The following is a 17875-nucleotide window of genomic DNA, read 5'->3' on the forward strand; positions in this document are numbered from 1 at the left end:
CCCTGTACATCTTTGGATTGTGGGGATGAGACCCACACAGACACAGGAAGAATGTGCAAATTCCACACGAACAGTGACCCAGGGATGGGATCGAACCTGTGTTCTCGGCACCATGAGGCAGCAGTGCCATCTACTGCGCCACTGTGCCACCCATGACCAGTGATTTCAACGGCAATTGGATGGGCACTTGAGGGAAATATACTTGCAGCGTTGCATGGGAATGGGACTGATTGCATTGCTCCCCGGAGTGCAGCATGAATTTGATAGATCTCCTTCTGTGCCATGGCTCTATAATCTGCTCCTTGTGCCCTACCTGGCACCAAATCCCATTCACCCACTGGTCATGTGTACATTGGCTTATGCTGGCTGCCAGTTAATCAACAAAGCAATCTCATGTTCAATACAAACTGATAAACTGATGTTGAAAGAAGAAAAATCTTGCATTTGTTGTATACCTTTTCATCCTAAGGCTTAGGATGTTCTTCACAGCTAAAGAATTGCTTTTGAAATGGAGCTACTTTGTGACAAACGTAGCAGCTGATATATGCCTAGCAATAATAGGAATGGTCAGTTCATCTGCTCTACTGGTACCGGTTGAATGATAATAGTTGGCAAATCAACTTCTTGTTTTTCCTCAAAAGTGTCTTGGGATCTTTTGTGTCCACACAAATGGGTCAATAGAGCTGCAGTTTAGCATCTCATCTTAAAATGGTATATCAGTCAAGGCAGCACTTTGTCAGTATTGCACATGTGTCAGCCAAGATGCTTAAGCCCTGGGTAGAGATTAACTCTTAGCTTCTGATGCACAGAGTGGCGTGCTACCAATCTAGCAAGCTTATTTTTTCCTTTCCTTTCCAATTAAGTTGATTTTGTACTAATCTTGTGCTACAGTAATACAGAAACTATTTTGCAGTGACACAAGATAAGCAATATAATTAAGATCATAAAACCATAAGACATAGGAGCAGAATTAGGCCCATCCAGTCTACTCCGCAATTCAATCATGGCTGATACTTTCTCATCCCCATTCTCTTGCCTTCTCCCCATAACCCCTGATCCCCTTAATAATCAAGAACCTATATATCTCTGTCATAAAGATACTCAGTGAATTGGCCTCCACAGCCTTCTGCGGCAAAGAGTTCCAAAGATTAACCACCCTCTGACTGAAGAAATTCCTCCTCATCTCTGTTTTAAAGGACCGTCCCTTTAATCTGAGATGGTGTCCTCTGGTTTTAGTTTTTCCTACAAGTGGAAATATCCCCTCCACATCCACTCTATCCAGGCCTTGTAGTATCTTGTACGTTTCAATAAGATACCCTCTCATCCTTCTAAACTCAAACGAGTACAGACCCAGAGTCATCAAACGTTCCTCATACAACAGGTTCTTCATTCCAGGGATCATTCTTGTGAAACTCATCTGGATTCCTGAAAGATCATCACTAATGCCTCCACAATTTCCTCAGCTATCTCTTTTAGGACCCTGGGGTGTAGTCCATCCAGTCCAGGTGACTTATCCACCTTCAGACCTTTCAGTTTCCCCAGAACCTTCTTCTTAGTAATGGTCACTGCACTCACCTCTGGCCCCTGGTTCTCCTGGAGCTCTGGCATCCCACTGGTGTCTTTCACCGTGAAGACTGATACAAAGTAACTATTCAGTTCATCGGCCATTTCTTTGTTTCCTATTATTACTTCTCCAGCCACATTTTCTAGTGGTCTAATGTCTATTTTTGACTCTCTCTTACCTTTTATATATTGAAAAAATCTCTTCCTATCTTCCTTTATATTACTAGCCAACTTGCACTCATACTTCACCTTCTCCCCCTTATTGCTTTTTTAGTTGTCCACTGCTTTCTTTTAAAGGCTTCCCAATCCTCTGGTTTCCCACTAATCCTCGCCACTTTGTATGCTTTTTCTTTAGCCTTTATGCTGTCCTTGACATCCCTCGTCAGCCATGGATGCCTTGTCCTCCCCTTCACACGTTTCTTTCACCTTTGGATGAATTTCTGTTGTGCCTCCGTAATAACCCCCAAAAACTCCTGCCATTGCTGTTCCACTGTCTTCCCTGCTAGCCTCCTTCTCCAATCAACTCTGGCCAACTCCTCCCATATATCTTTGTAGTTACCCTTATTTAATTGTAATACCGTTACATCTGATTGCAGCTTCTCCCTCTCAAACGGCAGGGTAAATTCCATCATATTGTGGTCACTGCTCCCTAAGGGTTCCTTCACCTTAAGTTCCCGAATCAAGTCTGCCTCATGACACATCACCAAATCCAGAATTGCCTGTTCCCTAGTTGGCTCTGTCACAAGCTGCTCCAAAAAACCCATCTCTTAGACATTCCACAAATTCCTTTTCTTGGGATTCACTTCCAACCTGATTTTCCCAGTCCACCTGCATATCGAAATCCCCCATGATTATTGTAATATTGCCTTTTTTCATGCCTTTTCTATCTCCTGATTTATTTTCTGCCCCACATCCTGACTACTGCTAGGGGGCCTGTACATAACTCCCATCAGGGTCTTTTTATCTTTGCGATTCCTCAACTCTACCCACTGAGATTCTATGCCTTCTGATCCTATACCATTCCTTGCTATCAATTTAATTTCATTCCTTACTAACAATGCAATCCCATCCCCATTGTCTCGATGTCCTTTTGAGAGGACATATATCCTTGGATATTTAGACCCCAGCCCTGATCCCCTTGCAGCCATGTCTCTGTGATGCCCACAATATTGTACCGGCCAATTTCAATGTGCGCAACAAGCTCATTTACCTTGTTCCATATACTGCGCGCATTTAGGTACAACACCCTCAATCCTGCATCGGCCACCTCCCTTTTCATACTCTCCTCAGTCACTGTACCCTGTACTGTGGCCCTTTAAAATTTTTGACTATGGCTTCTCTGCCTTACACTTTTCCCCTTACTGCTTTTTGTTTCTGGCCCCTTTTTACTTCCCCAGACTTCCTACATTGGATCCCATCCGCCTGCCACATTAGTTTAAACCCTCCCCAACAGCTTTAGCAAACACCCCCCACCCCCCTTGCACTTGGTTCCGGTCCTGCCCAGCTGCAGACTGTCTGGTTTGTACATGTCCCATCTTCCCCAGAACCGGTTCCAATGCCCCAGGAATTTCAATCCCTCCCTCTTGCACCATCTCTCGAACCACACATTCATCTTATCTATCCTGACATTCGTACCCTGACTAGCTCTTGGCACTGGTAGCAACCCTTAGATTACTACCTTTGAGGTCCTACTTTTTAGTTTAACTGCTAACTCCCTTAAACCTTTACAGGGCAGCATTCAGAACAGCAAAACCTATATTCTCCTCAAGACAAGATAGAGATAGTCAGGAAGCCTCCCTAAAAATGATTATGTTAAAGGTTGCATTGATTTGAACTGAAATGTTGGTATTCTTTATTTCATAGATGGCTGAATTTAGGTCTATTTTATTTCTGTTAACGTATTTTTAGGGTGTTATGCACAGAAATCAGACCCGAGCCACATTGTCAGGTTTATTTCACACGCTGCACAGAGGCAGAAGTATTCTGTTTACCAATGAGAGGGCTAACATTAATATCGTTAAAATAAGTTTAGACATATGCCAGAAGCAAGTTATACCACAAGCTTGACTAATATGAACCTTTTCCAAGATAGGGTTTCACAACTCTTGGAATCAATGCTGTTTTAATTGAAATCTGAATCTGCTCCTTAAGTTTTAATACTGCTTTTGTGTCAATTCACTCAAAAAAAGCTTAACTGGCTGTAAACTATTTGGGGGGGCACTGTGAGGGCATGAAGGCACTACATAAATGCAAGTTCTTCATTTCATTTATTTCCAGTAAATATATATAACGGTTAAGTTTAATAACTTAGTTAAGAAATACATCAGAAAAATGATTGCATGATTTTTGACACAAAACAATTTATCTTTACCTGCCATGTATAAAGAATTCTAATGTGCTCTAAAAGTTAACTTGGGACTAATTTTAGAAAATAATAGCTTGACATTTTGGCAGGGGAATGGATTTCCACTCTGGGCAGGGAGCATTGTTCTGTTTCTTTCAGTTGATATAGCATTTCCCACTGACTAGGTGTAATCTCCATTCATTCATAACAAGGAGGTCGCAACATTACACATCATATGGATTTACTGGTATTAACATTATTTATGAGAGATTCATGAGTTTTTAGTTTCCCAAGAAGAGGGTCAATTGCCCAATGTCAAACAGAAAGTCAGCAAATGTGTTTGCCCGTGTTCCAGAAATTGTTATTGTGTTATAAATAAATCAATAAGGAAGAATTGCTGTATGCCATATCACTATAACCCTGCTGAGTATGACTAATTATTTCAACTGCGTGATACAGTCCAGGCCAAGTTGATTCTACTTTCTGGCTGAATTGTAGCATAATGGGGTCAGAATTCTAGTTTTTACCAATTGTATTGAAAAGGTGGTGTGAGTGTAGGTAGAAACTACCAATGGACCATTCGTCCATCTTTAGCATTTCTATGACCATTCCTATCTCTCCATAAATAGCAAAACATTTTGTAAATGATTTCCATTTTTAAACCTCAGTTTTACTAAACTGTATACTTAGGATATTGCACAGAACTCTGAAGCATCATGGTTAAATTACAAGGTACCAATCTTGCTATAGGTGACATATCATTCGTGAATTTAATGAAGATGAATTTGAGGTATCAAGCAGACATTCATAGAAGCCAAGGGGTTATGCATAGATTCACTCTGTTGGCTAGAAATGAGATATAATCTGTACTGTGAGGCAAGAGTTTATAAAAATAAAAAGTAATTAGGCTAACTATTAAATTAATGGCTGTTCCATACAACTTTGAACACGACAGGGATCATCACCAGTTAATTATGGGTGCTTGATCCACATGCAAAACAGAGTGACTTAAAGCTGATCAATAAATTGGCACTGTAATTCAGTCACAACTCCCAAATTGTAAAAATATTATCTATAACGTAGTTCAGCAAAGGCGAACCAAGGGAGTGATTAAGAAGGGGAAAATACGATATGAAAGTAAGCTAGCAGGGAACATAAAAACTGATTGTAAAAGTTTCTAGAGACATGTAAAGAGGAAAAGATTGACAAAAAACAATGAAGGCCCCTTACAGTCAGAAACAGAGGAATTCACACCTGGCGTATTGTGTGCCGTTTTAGTGCCCTTATCTGAGGAAAGATGTTCTTGTTATGGAGGGAGTGCAGTGAAGGTTTACCAGGTTGATTCATGGGATGGTGGAACTATCATATGAGGAAAGACTAAGTTGGTTAGGATTATATTCATTGAAGTTTAGAAGAGTGAGGGGGGGGGATCTCATAGGAATTTATAAAATTATAGGATTAGGCAGGGTAGATTCAGAAGGAATGTCCCAGATGGTGGGCGAGTGCAGAACCACGGGTTATAGTTTGAGGACAAGGGATAAACCTTTTTGGACTGAGGAGAGTAAACTTTCTTCGCCCGGAGAGTGGTGAATCTGTGAATTCGGTGCCACAGAAAATAGGTAAGGCCAAAACGTTGCGTAATTTCAAGAAGGAATCAGATATAGTTCTTGGGGCTAAAGGGATTAAGGGATATGGGGGGAAGGCGGAATCAGGGTATTGAACTTGATTATCAGCCATGATCATTTTTTAAAAAACTATTTTTATTAAGGCATTTATAAATAAACATCAAATAATACCGCAACCAAGATAAAAAATATAAGATAACCAACAGCAGAATGCAGCATAACTCAATAAATAGCCAACAACCGCAGCCCACCATCCCTACCATAACCCCCACCCTCTCTGCCTCCACTTTTCCTTGTTAACTATAAGCCCCCCACCTCTCTCAAAACCCCAGCTTCGGAGGTTCTGAGTCCCTCCACCCCAACAGGATCCATCTCTGGGCTACCAGAGAAGCAAAGGCCAGAACTTTGGCCTCACTCACCTCCTGGACTCCCGGGTCGTCGGACACTCCAAATATTGCCAATTCTGGACTCGGGACCACCTTACCCTCAGTATCTCTGACATTACGTCAGGCCTAAAACATGTGAACATGATTTGCGGGGCCCCCAGCACACCTCCCACATCTACCTCCACCCCCTCAAAGAATCAGCCATGACCATAGTGAGTGACAGAGAAGGCTTGAAGGACCGAATGGCCTCCTCCTGCTTCTATTTTCTATGTATGTTCACAAATAATCTATGAAACTCAATGCAAATGATTTAAAAATTTTTTAGACAATCCAATTTTTTTTCCAATTAAGGGGCAATGCAACATGGCCAATCCACCTACCCTGCACATCTTTGGGTTGTGGGGGTGAGACCCTTACAGACACGGGGAGAATGTGCAAACGTCACACGGACAGCGACCCAGGGCTGGGATCAAACATGGGACCTCGGTGCTGTGAGGCAGCAGTGCTAACCTATGTGCCACTTTGCCGCCCCAATCCAAATGAATTTTGCAAGCAATTTCATTACTTTTGTTTCAGTGGTCCTAATTCAGAGCAAATTCAATTACCTGATTCTGAAAGAAATGAACTGCTACCTAGTGAGAGGAAGTTTTGAATTAATTCCCATAAAATGCAATGCAATTTGAGTTGAGTTGCCTATTTACATTTATGGAGAGATGGATAGACATGGGTTAACTGTAGAAAATTCCACTCCCTTCTTTCGGGGAAAATGTTTTTTTTAAGGCATTTGCAGTATGGGATTCTAGTGCTCATTTTTCTAACTAAATGAACGCAGTCAAACCCTATTAAAAGCAGGGGTGGGTAAAGAACAGGTAACGATCAGATTTGCTGTATGTTACTACAAGGACGCAGCTAATGAAGTTAATAATCTGTGAACAGATTCCTTTCACAGCACCCTGGCTCACTTTTCGTTCACTTGCACGCTCCTGCCCACCACTGTTCCTCCCAGGTACTCACTCATTCAGCTTTTGCAGCTGCAACACCTGTCCATTCATTTCTCCCCAGCCAAATGTCCAAGGCCAAACAATTTATGTATGAGATAATGATTGAAATTGATTCCTAATACATTGCTCATGCCGCAATGTGCCGTGCAACAAGATGAGCAAGTCACGGTCGACTCTGTTTTATATTTAGCGTGGCTTCTCCTTTCTTTGCTACTTCATGTACCCCTCGCATTTTCCACCTAACATTCCATCTTCGACCTGCTACACTGTCCAATACGAGCTCAATGCAAACGCATAAAGAGCCTCCCAACTTTTCTATGGCAATCTAAAGCCTGACCACTGGCTTTAATTGTTGTAGTTTTTCGCTGCCTTGCCCATTTTTGAGCTGAACTCTCCCATTTGCATTCTACTGCACTTCCTCCTGTTTTCGATACGGTTTACATTTTAAATTTACAATTTGAAATCAAAATTCAGCCGATGACACAAATGTTGAAATAGCGATAACGGGATGCCACTATCACTGTCCACAACCGCGAGATTGCAAGCTTTTAAAAAGAAATTGATTAATTTATTGCGTCGTATTTTGGCGTGTAACAGGTTTATGAGTGCTGGTTGGATTTTTTCAGTGGGAATAATTACAGCAGTCAGTCTAAAAACCGTTGCAGAAATAAATATGAAAGGGATATGCAGATAGAGCAAAGTTCTGGTACCCCGTCATTCATTCTTTCTTGACAAGCTGGCCAGTTACTGGAAATCTGATTGCTCCCATATATACAAGTGATAGTTATTTACTGCTAGTTATTTGGTAGTTATTAAGCAGCTACAATAACCAGTAGAACGACAAGTAATGACCGATTTACATCAAATGCTCGTTGAGTTTGTATTGATTTTTTTATTGCGTTGGAACATATGTTTTAAAAATCCAAATCAAAATACACCATCACAAACCAGGAACAATGTGATGGAAAAATTCCCAGCGTCAAAATTCTCCCACTTATGTGACGTCCATTCTAATGGAGGGACGTCAGCGCTGTCTCTGTTTAGTCTGAATATATGCCATGCCTTTGCAATGCTCTCGGCTGTTCTTGAGCCTTTTTCTAGTCTATCTGCATGCTGCAAAGGTCCAGAAATAAAATACTGGATATTTTAAAAGGTCGCGATTGCCGATGTATCATAATCGACGACTGCTTTTCGATATCACGACTGGAATCGTATTCAAAATCAGAACATCCTGCAATTTACTTAATGGCATTAATTTTAACAAAGAAACGAGCAGTATTTCTTCTAAAGAAATTTTGGAAAACAGTGGCTATAATTTCCTTAACATCACCATATTTACAAGTGCTGCCTGATTGCCTGAGTACAATATTTTCTCCATAGTCTTTGGTTCACTGTATAATTTCCCCTGTGCAATAATTGAAAGTAAGTGTAACGTACATTTCCACCAGATTTACTGAGCGGGTATAAATATACACCCATTCCCCATCATTTGGGCCGTTTTGCTTGAAAAAAAAAAATCGAATTATTCATTAATTGATGTTAAACTCCATAAGAGCATAGAAAAATGGAAATGTGGTGACAAAGGTTAAAAGATTAGACAATAAGTAATGCAGATCTGCTACCTAGATTGTGACAGCTTTCTCTACAATTATTTCGAAAAGAGCAAGTGTCTTGCTGACGGGTGAGCTGCAGTAATCTGCCACCGCCACGGTAACTAGTGTGGGGAATCGATAGAAATGCAGTAAAACAACAAAGTTACCGCAACAAATAAAGTCGCCATTGGTTTCAATGCCCATTCAGTGGATTTCGGATGTTAAATCAGCACCAGGGTTGGATTTAACTGGCAGGGCCGGACTATGGCACCTCGCTGTATCCACTTACAGTATGTGATTCACTAGTGCTGCGTACTGCCACCAGATGGGGGAATCGTTTAATGTTTTAGCCATTGTCAACTCTACCTATACACGCAACAACCTAGAACTGAGCGCGCAGCGGTCAGCTGGGAAACATAACTTGGTCATCAAGAATAATTCCGTGTGCCAATTATTCTGCACTTAAACTGCTGCTCGAACTTCGTAATTTACATTTATACCAAATTGGAAACCTTCTCGAACAATGAAACTGGTTTAGATATAAACTGTACACAAACAGAGCTCGAAGTGCGTTTACAGTTCATTATTAAAGGCTATTAGTGACTGTAGATCATATTTCATTTAACCAAAGGTTAATAGTGATTGTATTTCTGTTTGATTTTCCCACATTGATGTCACTTGCACACAAACTTATAGAATTTTCTTGCACCGAAGTTAGTTTGATATTCGCCTTTAAACTTAAAATCCGAAGATTCCAGTAATGCATCTGCACGTAACACTGATCATTTCATATTTACATTGGAGGGAGCATCTTACTGGAGAGAATATAGATCCATTCAAATAGATCACCGTGCGTTCACTCGCCGGCTACTGCTGACTATTTGTTATTAGGTCATGGTGTATCTTCTAGTAAACCCATATTTCACAGCACCACAGATGTCTGCAATGTGGAATGGGGAAAAGCCATTATTTGGACCTTGATTTCGTCCTGTGTTTTGTTCCGCTAGCGAGCTCGCTTGAGAAACATCTGGCCCAGGCAGCGCAGTCTTCTTTACAACTGATTTGCTCCTGACATGGTTAACATTTCCCGGGGAGAGTGGGCACGGGGTTGTGTTATTATTGGGAGTTGGTGAGTGAACGGGGTGGTGTGGTGAGGAGACTCGGGTTTCTCTGATTGTGCTCCCTCTTGGTGAGTGAGTGAGGGGCTGGTGAGGGTGTGTGATGGAGTGAGGGGCTGGTGAGGGTGTGAGGGGCTGATGAGGGTGTGTGAGGGAGTGAGGGGCTGGTGAGGGTGTGTGAGGGAGTGAGGGGCTGGTGAGGGTGTGTGATGGAGTGAGGGGCTGGTGAGGGTGTGTGATGGAGTGAGGGGCTGGTGAGGGAGTGAGGGGCTGGTGAGGGTGTGAGGGAGTGAGGGGCTGGTGAGGGTGTGTGAGGGAGTGAGGGGCTGGTGAGGGTGTGTGATGGAGTGAGGGGCTGGTGAGGATATGAGGGAATGAGGGGCTGGTGAGGGTGTGTGATGGAGTGAGGGGCTGGTGAGAGTGTGTGATGGAGTGAGGGGCTGGTGAGGGTGTGTGATGGAGTGAGGGGCTGGTGAGGGTGTGTGATGGAGTGAGGGGATGGTGAGGGGTGTGTGAGGGAGTGATGGGGCTGGTAAGGGTGTGTGATGGAGTGAGGGGCTGGTGAGGGTGTGTGATGGAGTGATGGACTGGTGAGGGTGTGTGATGGAGTGAGGGGCTGGTGAGGGTGTGTGAGGGAGTGAGGGCTGGTGAGGGTGTGTGAGGGAGTGAGGGGCTGGTGAAGGTGTGTGATGGAGTGAGGGTTTGGTGAGGGTCTCTGAGGGAGTGAGGGGCTGGTGAGGGTGTGAGGGAGTCAGGGCTGGTGAGGGTGTGTGATGGAGTGAGGGGCTTTGAGGGTGTGTGATGGAGTGAGGGGCTGGTGAGGGTGTGTGATGGAGTGAGGGGCTGGTGAGGGTATGTGATGGAGTGAGGGGCTGGTGAGGGTCTCTGAGGGAGTGAGGGGCTGGTGAGGGTGTGAGGGAGTCGGGCTGGTGAGGGTGTGCGATGGAGTGAGGGGCTGGTGAGGGTGTGTGAGGGAGTGAGGGGCTGGTGAGGGTGTGATGGAGTGAGGGGCGGGTGAGGGTGTGAGGGAATGAGGGGCTGGTGAGGCTGTGTGATGGAGTGAGGGGCTGGTGAGGGTCTCTGAGAGAGTGAGGGGCTGGTGAGGGTGTGTGATGGAGTGAGGGGCTGGTGAGGGTGTGTGATGGAGTGAGGGGCTGATGAGGGTGTGTGATGGAGTGAGGGGCTGGTGAGGGGTGTGTGATGGAGTGAGGGGCTGGTGAGGGTGTGTGATGGAGTGAGGGGCTGGTGAGGGTGTGTGATGGAGTGAGGGGCTGGTGAGGGTGTGTGATGGAGTGAGGGGCTGGTGAGGGTGTGTGAGGGAGTGAGGGGCTGGTGAGGGTGTGTGATGGAGTGACGGGCTGGTGAGGGTGTGTGATGGAGTGAGGGGCTGGTGAGGGTATGTAATGGAGTGAGGGGCTGGTGAGGGTGTGTGAGGGAGTGAGGGGCTGGTGAAGGTGTGTGATGGAGTGAGGGGCTGGTGAGGGTGCGAGGGAGTGAGGGGCTGGTGAGGGTGTGTGAGGGAGTGAGGGGCTGGTGAGGGTGTGTGATGGAGTGAGGGGCTGGTGAGGGTGTGTGATGGAGTGAGGGGCTGGTGAGGGTGTGTGATGGAGTGAGGGGCTGGTGAGGGTGTGTGAGGGAGTGACGGGCTGGTGAGGGTGTGTGAGGGAGTGAGGGGCTGGTGAGGGTGTGTGATGGAGTGAGGGGCTGATGAGCGTGTGTGATGGAGTGAGGGGCTGGTGAAGGTGTGTGATGGAGTGAGGGGCTGGTGAGGGGGTGAGGGAGTGAGGGGCTGGTAATGGCGTGTGAGGGAGTGAGGGGCTGGTGAGGGAGTGAGGGGCTGGTAATGGAGTTTGAGGAAGTGAGAGGCTGGTGAGATGATGAGGGAGTGAGGGGCTGGTGAGGGGTGAGGGTTTGAGGGGCTGGTGATGGCGTATGAGGCAGTGAGGCGCTGGTGAGATGATGAGGGAGTGAGGGGCTGGTGAGAGGGGTGAGGGAGTGAGGGGCTGGTGAGAGGGGTGAGGGTGTGAGTAGCTGGTAATGGCGTATGAGCGAGTGAGGGGCTGGTGAGATGATGAGGGAGTGAGAGGCTGGTGAGAGGGGTGGGTGTGTTGGGGCTGATGAGTGTGGGTGAGGGAGCGAGGTGCTGGTGAAGGGGGTGAGTGAATGTGAGGGGTGAGGAAGTGTGGGGGAACAAGGGCTGTGAGGGGGTGTGGTTGGGAGACAGTTGACGGGGATGAGGTGAGGGCGTGGGGTGTGGGGAGTGAGGGGGTAAGGGTCTGAGGGTCCGTGGGTAGGGCTGCGCATGGTTTGGGTGAGGAATGAGGGGGTAGGAATGTGTGAGGTGCGGGTGATGTGGGGGCAGGGGTGTTGGGGTGAGGGGGAAGGGGTATGGGGTTAGATGTGGGAGGGGTATGGGGGTGTGACGGTGTGGGGGCAGTGGTGTGGGGGGTAGGGGTGTGGGGGTAGGGGTGAGGGCGTAGAGGTGAGGGGGTAGGGTGTGGGGATGGTGGGGGGTTGAGGGGGTTGGGGTGTGGGGTATGGTGGGGGGTGAGGGGTTCGAGGTGTAGCAGTAGGAGTGGGGGTTGTGGTGTGGGGCAGTGTTGTGCGGTATGTGGGGGTAGGGTGTGTGGGTAGTGGTGTGGGGAGATAGGTGTGTGGGGGAATGGGGATGTGGGGGTGAGGGGTAGGGGTATGGGGATGTGGGGGTGAGGGGTAGGGGTATGGGGATGTGGGGGTCAGGGGTAGGGGTCTGGGGGTGTGGGGTGAGGGGTAGGTGTATGGGGGTGTGGGGGTGAGGGGTAGGGGTATGGGGGTGAGAATAATGGGCATGGGGTGTGTGGGGGGTGAAGGATGAGGGGTAGCGGTATGGGGGTGTGGGGGTGAGGGGTAGGGGTATGGAGGTGTGGTGGTGAGGGGTAGGGGTATGGGGGTGTGGGGGTGAGGGGTAGGGGTATGGGGGTGTGAGGTAGGGTTGTGGGGGGTGAGGGGTAGGGGTATGGGGAGTGTGGGGTTGAGGGGTAGGGGTATGGGGAGTGTGGGGGGTGAGGGGTAGGGGTATGGGGTGTGGGGTTGAGGGGTAGGGGTATGGGGGGTGTGGGGGTGAGGGGTGGGGTATGGGGGTGTGTGGGGTAAGGGGTTGGGGTATGGGGGTGTGGGCGTGTGGGGGGTGAGGGGTAGGGGTATGGGGGGTGTGGGGGTGAGGGGTAGGGGTGTGGGGGGTGAGGGGTAGGGGTATGGGGGTGTGGGGGGTGAGGGGTAGGGGTATGGGGAGTGTGGGGGTGAGGGGTAGGGGTATGGGGAGTGTGGGGGTGAGGGGTAGGGGTATGGGGGTGTGGGGGGGGTGAGGGGTTGGGGTATGGGAGGTGTGGGGGTGAGGGATAGGGGTATGGGGGGTGTGTTGGGTAAGGGGTAGGGGTATGGGGGTGTGGGGGGGGGGGGTGGGGGGGTGAGGGGTAGGGGTATGGGGGTGCGGGGGGGTGTGGGGGGTGAGGGGTAGGGGTATGGGGGTGCGGGGGTAGGGGTATGGGGGTTGAGGGGTAGGTGTGTGGGGGGGGGTGGGGTGAGGGGTATGGGGGTGTGGGGGGTATGGGGTGTGGGGGTGAGGGGTAGGGGTATGGGGGTAGGGGTGTGGGGGTGTGTGGGGTGAGGGGTATGGGTGTGGGGGAGGGGTATGGGGGTGTGGGGTAAGGGGTGAGGTGTAGGGGTATGGGGAGTGAGGGGTAGGGTATGGGCAGTGAGGGGTAGGTGTATGGGGTGTGGGGTGAGGGGTATGGGTATTTGGGGTTGTGGGAGGGGTGAGGGGTAGGGGTATGTGGGGTGTGTGGGTGAGGGGTAGGGGTATGGGGGGTGAGGGTAGGGGTATGGGGGTGTGGGTGGTGAGGGGTAGGGGTATGGGGTGTGGGGTAGGGGTGTGGGGGTGAGGGGTAGGGCATGGGGGGTGTGGGGGGTGATGGGTAGGGATATGGGGTGAGGGGTAGGGGTATAGGGAGTGAGGGGTAGGGGTATGAGGGGCATGGGGATGTGGGGGTGATTGGTAGGGGTATGGGGGTGTGGGGTAGGGGTATAGGGGTGTGGGGGGTGAGGGGTAGGGGTATGGGGGTGTGGCGGTGAGGGGTAGGGGTATGGGGGTATGGGGTGAGGGGTAGGGGTATGGGGGTGTGGGGGATGATGGGTAGGGGTATGGGGGTGTGGGGGATGATGGGTAGGGGTGTGGGGGATGAGGGGTAGGGGTATGGGGGTGTGGGGGGTGAGGGGTAAGGGTATGGGGGTAGGGGTTTGGGGATGAGGGGTAGGGGTATGGGGGTAGGGGTGTGGGGGATGAGGGGTAGGGGAATGGGGGGTATGGGAGTGAGGGGTAGGGGTGTGGGGATAGGGGTGTGGGGATGAGGGGGTATGGAGGTGAGGGGTAGGGGTATGGGGGTGTTGGGGTGAGGGGTAGGGGTATGGGGGGGTGAGGGGTAGGGGTGTGGGGATAGGGGTGTGGGGATGAGGGGGGTATGGGGGTGAGGGGTAGGGGTATGGGGGTGTGGTGGTGAGGTGGTAGGGGTGTGGGGGGATGAGGGGGGTATGGGGGTGAGAGGGTAGGGGTGTGGGGGTAGGGTTGTGGGGGTAGGGGTGTGGGGGGATAGGTGTGTGGGAGGTGAGGTGTAAGGGTATGGGGGTAGGGGTTTGGGGATGAGGGGGTATGGGGGTGAGATGATGGGGTGTGGGGATAGGGGTGTGGGGGATGAGGAGGTGTAGGGGTGAGAGGGCAGGGGTGAGGGGGTAGGGGTGTGGGTGTGGGGGTAGGGGTATGGGAGGTATGGGTATGGGGGTGAGGGGTAGGGGTATGGGGTGAGGGGTACGGGTATGGGGTAGAGGTGTGGGGATGAGGAGGTGTAGGGGGTGAGAGGGTAGGGGTATGGGGGTAGGGGTTTGGGGATGAGGGGGTATGGGGGTGAGAGGTTAGGGGTGTGGGGATAGGGGTGTGGGGATAGGGGTGTGGGGTTATGGGGTGTGGGGGTAGGGGTGTGGGGGTAGGGGTGTGGGAAGGGGTGTGGGGGGATAGGTGTGTGGGGGGTGAGGGGTAAGGGTATGGGGGTGTGGGGGTGATGGGTAGGGGTATGGGGGGTGTGGGGGTGTGGGGGTAGGGGTATGGGGGGTATGGGTATGGGGGGTGAGGGGTAGGGGTATGGGGTAGAGGTGTGGGGGATGAGGAGGTGTAGGGGGTGAGAGGGTAGGGGTGTGGGGATAGGGGTGTGGGGAAGGGGACTCCTCCCCAACCCCTTGCCACAATATGACCCCGCTCCATTCCCCGCCCCCTGGTGGCGGGGGGAGGGCAGTGCTCCCCCTCTCCACCAATGAGCGAGCGGTCTGGGCCGGGCGCTGTGTGAGTGGCGGCGGGGCTGGGCTCTGAGTGTGAGGGGCAGTGGGTGGTGGGGCGGGCGGCCGGGCGGGCGGGCGGGAGGGACAGAGAGAGAGAGAGGGAGGGAGTGAGGGGAGAGAGAGAGAGAGAGAGAGTGGCTGAGCTCTCAGGCGAGGCGTCCTGAGACTGAACAGAAGGAGTTTCCAATCCCCCTCCCCTCCCCCGGATATTCCAGCTGAAGGATCCGCGCTGCCGAGCGGAGCGGGCTGAGATTCCGCCGGGGATGGATCCGCTCCGAGCCGCTGCCTTGTTCCTGTGCTCGGTCACCTGCTGCTGGTGGGATTTGCAGCGCGTGGAGCCGGCAGCCGTGTCGCTGTCCCGGGCTGGCGGCGCCTCCTCCTCCGGGACAGCGCTGGGCGGCGCGGCGCTGCGGGCGGCTGGCAATGTGAGGGAGCTGCTGCTGCTCAGGGAGAGAGCTGAGCGGGCTGCCAGGGGGCGGCGGACCCGCTCTGCCACCCCTCACCACTACATGATGGCAATGTACAGGACTTACTCTGCAGCCCAGAAACTTGGAATAAACGCCAGTCTCCTCCGCACCACAAAGTCTGCCAACACCATCACAAGTTTCGTGGACAGAGCGGAAGGTTGGTCCTCAACACAACTCCCTTCTTTTAATTTAAAAAAAAACATTGCTACCGGCTTATACCCACCGGCTCGGGCTCTCGTCTGCTTTCCCTCTCACCACCACCCCCTCCACCCCTCCTTATGTTCTTTGTACATGTTCAGATCGAAAATCTCTGCCTTTTGCATTGTTATGTTGTTGAAAGCAGATTCTGTCTGCAAGCTATCAGTGTGCAACGGGTTCTGAGCATCTGGCATCAGGTTAGGGTTACTCAGCAGGGAAGAGAGGGATTGCTGGCAATGTCTTGCAGTTTTACCTTTGCAAAGAATAAATCTGAGAGCCAGAATGTTGGAAAGTTCTGGGTGGGGGGTGGCTATTACCTTATTGCGTCCGGTTAAACGCGCAGCATTAGAATATAACAGCCCCCAGACAAACGGCACCGGCATTTGATTCAACATAATGCGGGGATCCCCCTGGCTAACCCTGAGTTCAAAATATTTTGAAAAATACTTCGAAACATAGTCTTAAATAAACAGGACTCTAAACAGCTCAAGACAGACATTTACTGGTGTCACTTGTCAGTGAAGTTGCTCCTGCATTGTAGCAGTTGATGTATGTTTTCCTCAGCATTTACCTGCTGCATTCAGTCAGTTTTTTAAAAAAAAGGTGGATTCAAAATAACTAATCCCATTACGGCCGCCCCAAGATCACTTTTATCTTCATTCTCGTCAAAACCGAAATCTGTGAATTGGCCTGTTAGAGGATTGGAAGAATCAGCCATAGAGTCGATTCCACGGGTATTAAGTTCATGGGAAGTGTAAATAAACCTAATATTTCATAAAGCTGATTACTGGGTAGAATGGTGAAGAGGCTGTGGGCTTTGACCAGCTCAGTAATCGGGTTCCAGTTAACGACAACATTTCTCTGTGTCACCCTCACAACTCCTGTGACAGTGCGGGCAAGCGGCGCAAGTTTAATCCCCTCAGAATGATTTCAATGGAGGGATGTTTGTGAGCCTGGGCTGACGGTTTGCTCCTGACTAATAGCATGCCAATTAATGCTAGGTCTTAATGGCTGTTGTAGATTCTGGCCTTGCCCCTGGTCTCCGTAAAATCCCCCCCCCCCCCCCCCCCCCCAATTACAAGGAGCTGCCCTGATCTCTCAGTGTTAAGCTGCGGTTAAACACAGACAGCCTCACCGCGTTCATTGAAAGCCGAGGGGTTGGGGCCAAGCAGAGATGATGTGAATCACCTTCATCTATTTCAGGGTGATATTGAACATTGTGTTCCTGATGTTGGGATGGGGTGGTGGGGGGTCAGGCATTTGGCCCTGGAGATTTTCAATATGGGTTAGCCTGCAGCTCCAGTCACCACTTGTGAGCTGGAGAACACACCTGTACTGTCAGCTCAGCCGGCTCGTTTCGCGATAAGGCACACACAAAAACATTTGTGCCAGGAGTAACGGTAAGCATTCTGGGTTAACATATGATTGGAAATGCCTGCCGATCTGTTGGAGCACCTGAGCGGAAGTCTGCAGCCACTGGGGGGGACATCAGTTGATCAGGACACTTCCACCTGAGGGTTTGAGAGGACAGGTTTTATTGAAGCTATATAACATTCCTTCCAAACATCTCCCAGCATCTTAAATCAATTGCAAACTTTTTTTTGTCTTAGCAATAATGCTCCCCCGTGTTGTGTGATTTAAAAAGAGCAGGGATGTTGCACTCTGAGAAAAGCAGCAATTCCACAGTCTGGCTCCAACAGAAACTGGACCAGGAAATGTGTCTTGGGATGTTAGCCGACAGAGCAACGCTCAGACAGGCCCGGCATCTTGATTTGGGTGAGACTAAACCCAGAAAGCAAGGATTACAATTTTTAAAAACTACGGGCCGAATCGGGAGGACGGATTATTGCACTTGATCTCGGCTGGTTGGTCTTTTTTTTTGTTTAAATCCGTTGCGGAAAGGTTAACGTCAAAAGCAACGCGCCTGGGCTCAGAAACATCCCTGGGTGAAGTTTGCGCGGCCTGCCCGCACTGTCACAGGAGTTGTGGGGTTGACATGTTGGGAAATGTGCCGTTAACTGGAACCCGATTAAAGGGGCTGTTCAGAGCCCACACAGCCTCTTCACTATTCTACCCAGTAATCAGCTTTATAAAATATTTGCGTTAATTTACACAAAATTCCTTCAGCATCATAAATGTGATGCTTCCTTAAGTGCAGGAAGTAAGTTTGTCATTCTGCTGCCGCCGGCCGGGGTCTAACTTGGTGAGAGTTTGTGG

General features: G+C 49.6%; 1 protein-coding gene across 1 annotated transcript in view; it reads left to right on the top strand.

Annotated features, from left to right (window-relative positions):
• Nucleotides 1-15256: 15256 nt before the first annotated feature.
• gdf6a (growth differentiation factor 6a) overlaps nucleotides 15257-17875 on the top strand; it is a 7505-nt gene continuing 4886 nt past the window's right edge. The window contains exon 1 of the mRNA XM_038808978.1: nucleotides 15257-15617. Within this exon, the coding sequence (XP_038664906.1) occupies nucleotides 15257-15617 (361 nt within the window). The remainder of the gene's footprint in view (nucleotides 15618-17875) is intronic.

This window comes from Scyliorhinus canicula, chromosome 10 (genome assembly GCF_902713615.1).
Source record: "Scyliorhinus canicula chromosome 10, sScyCan1.1, whole genome shotgun sequence".
Lineage (NCBI taxonomy): Eukaryota > Metazoa > Chordata > Chondrichthyes > Carcharhiniformes > Scyliorhinidae > Scyliorhinus > Scyliorhinus canicula.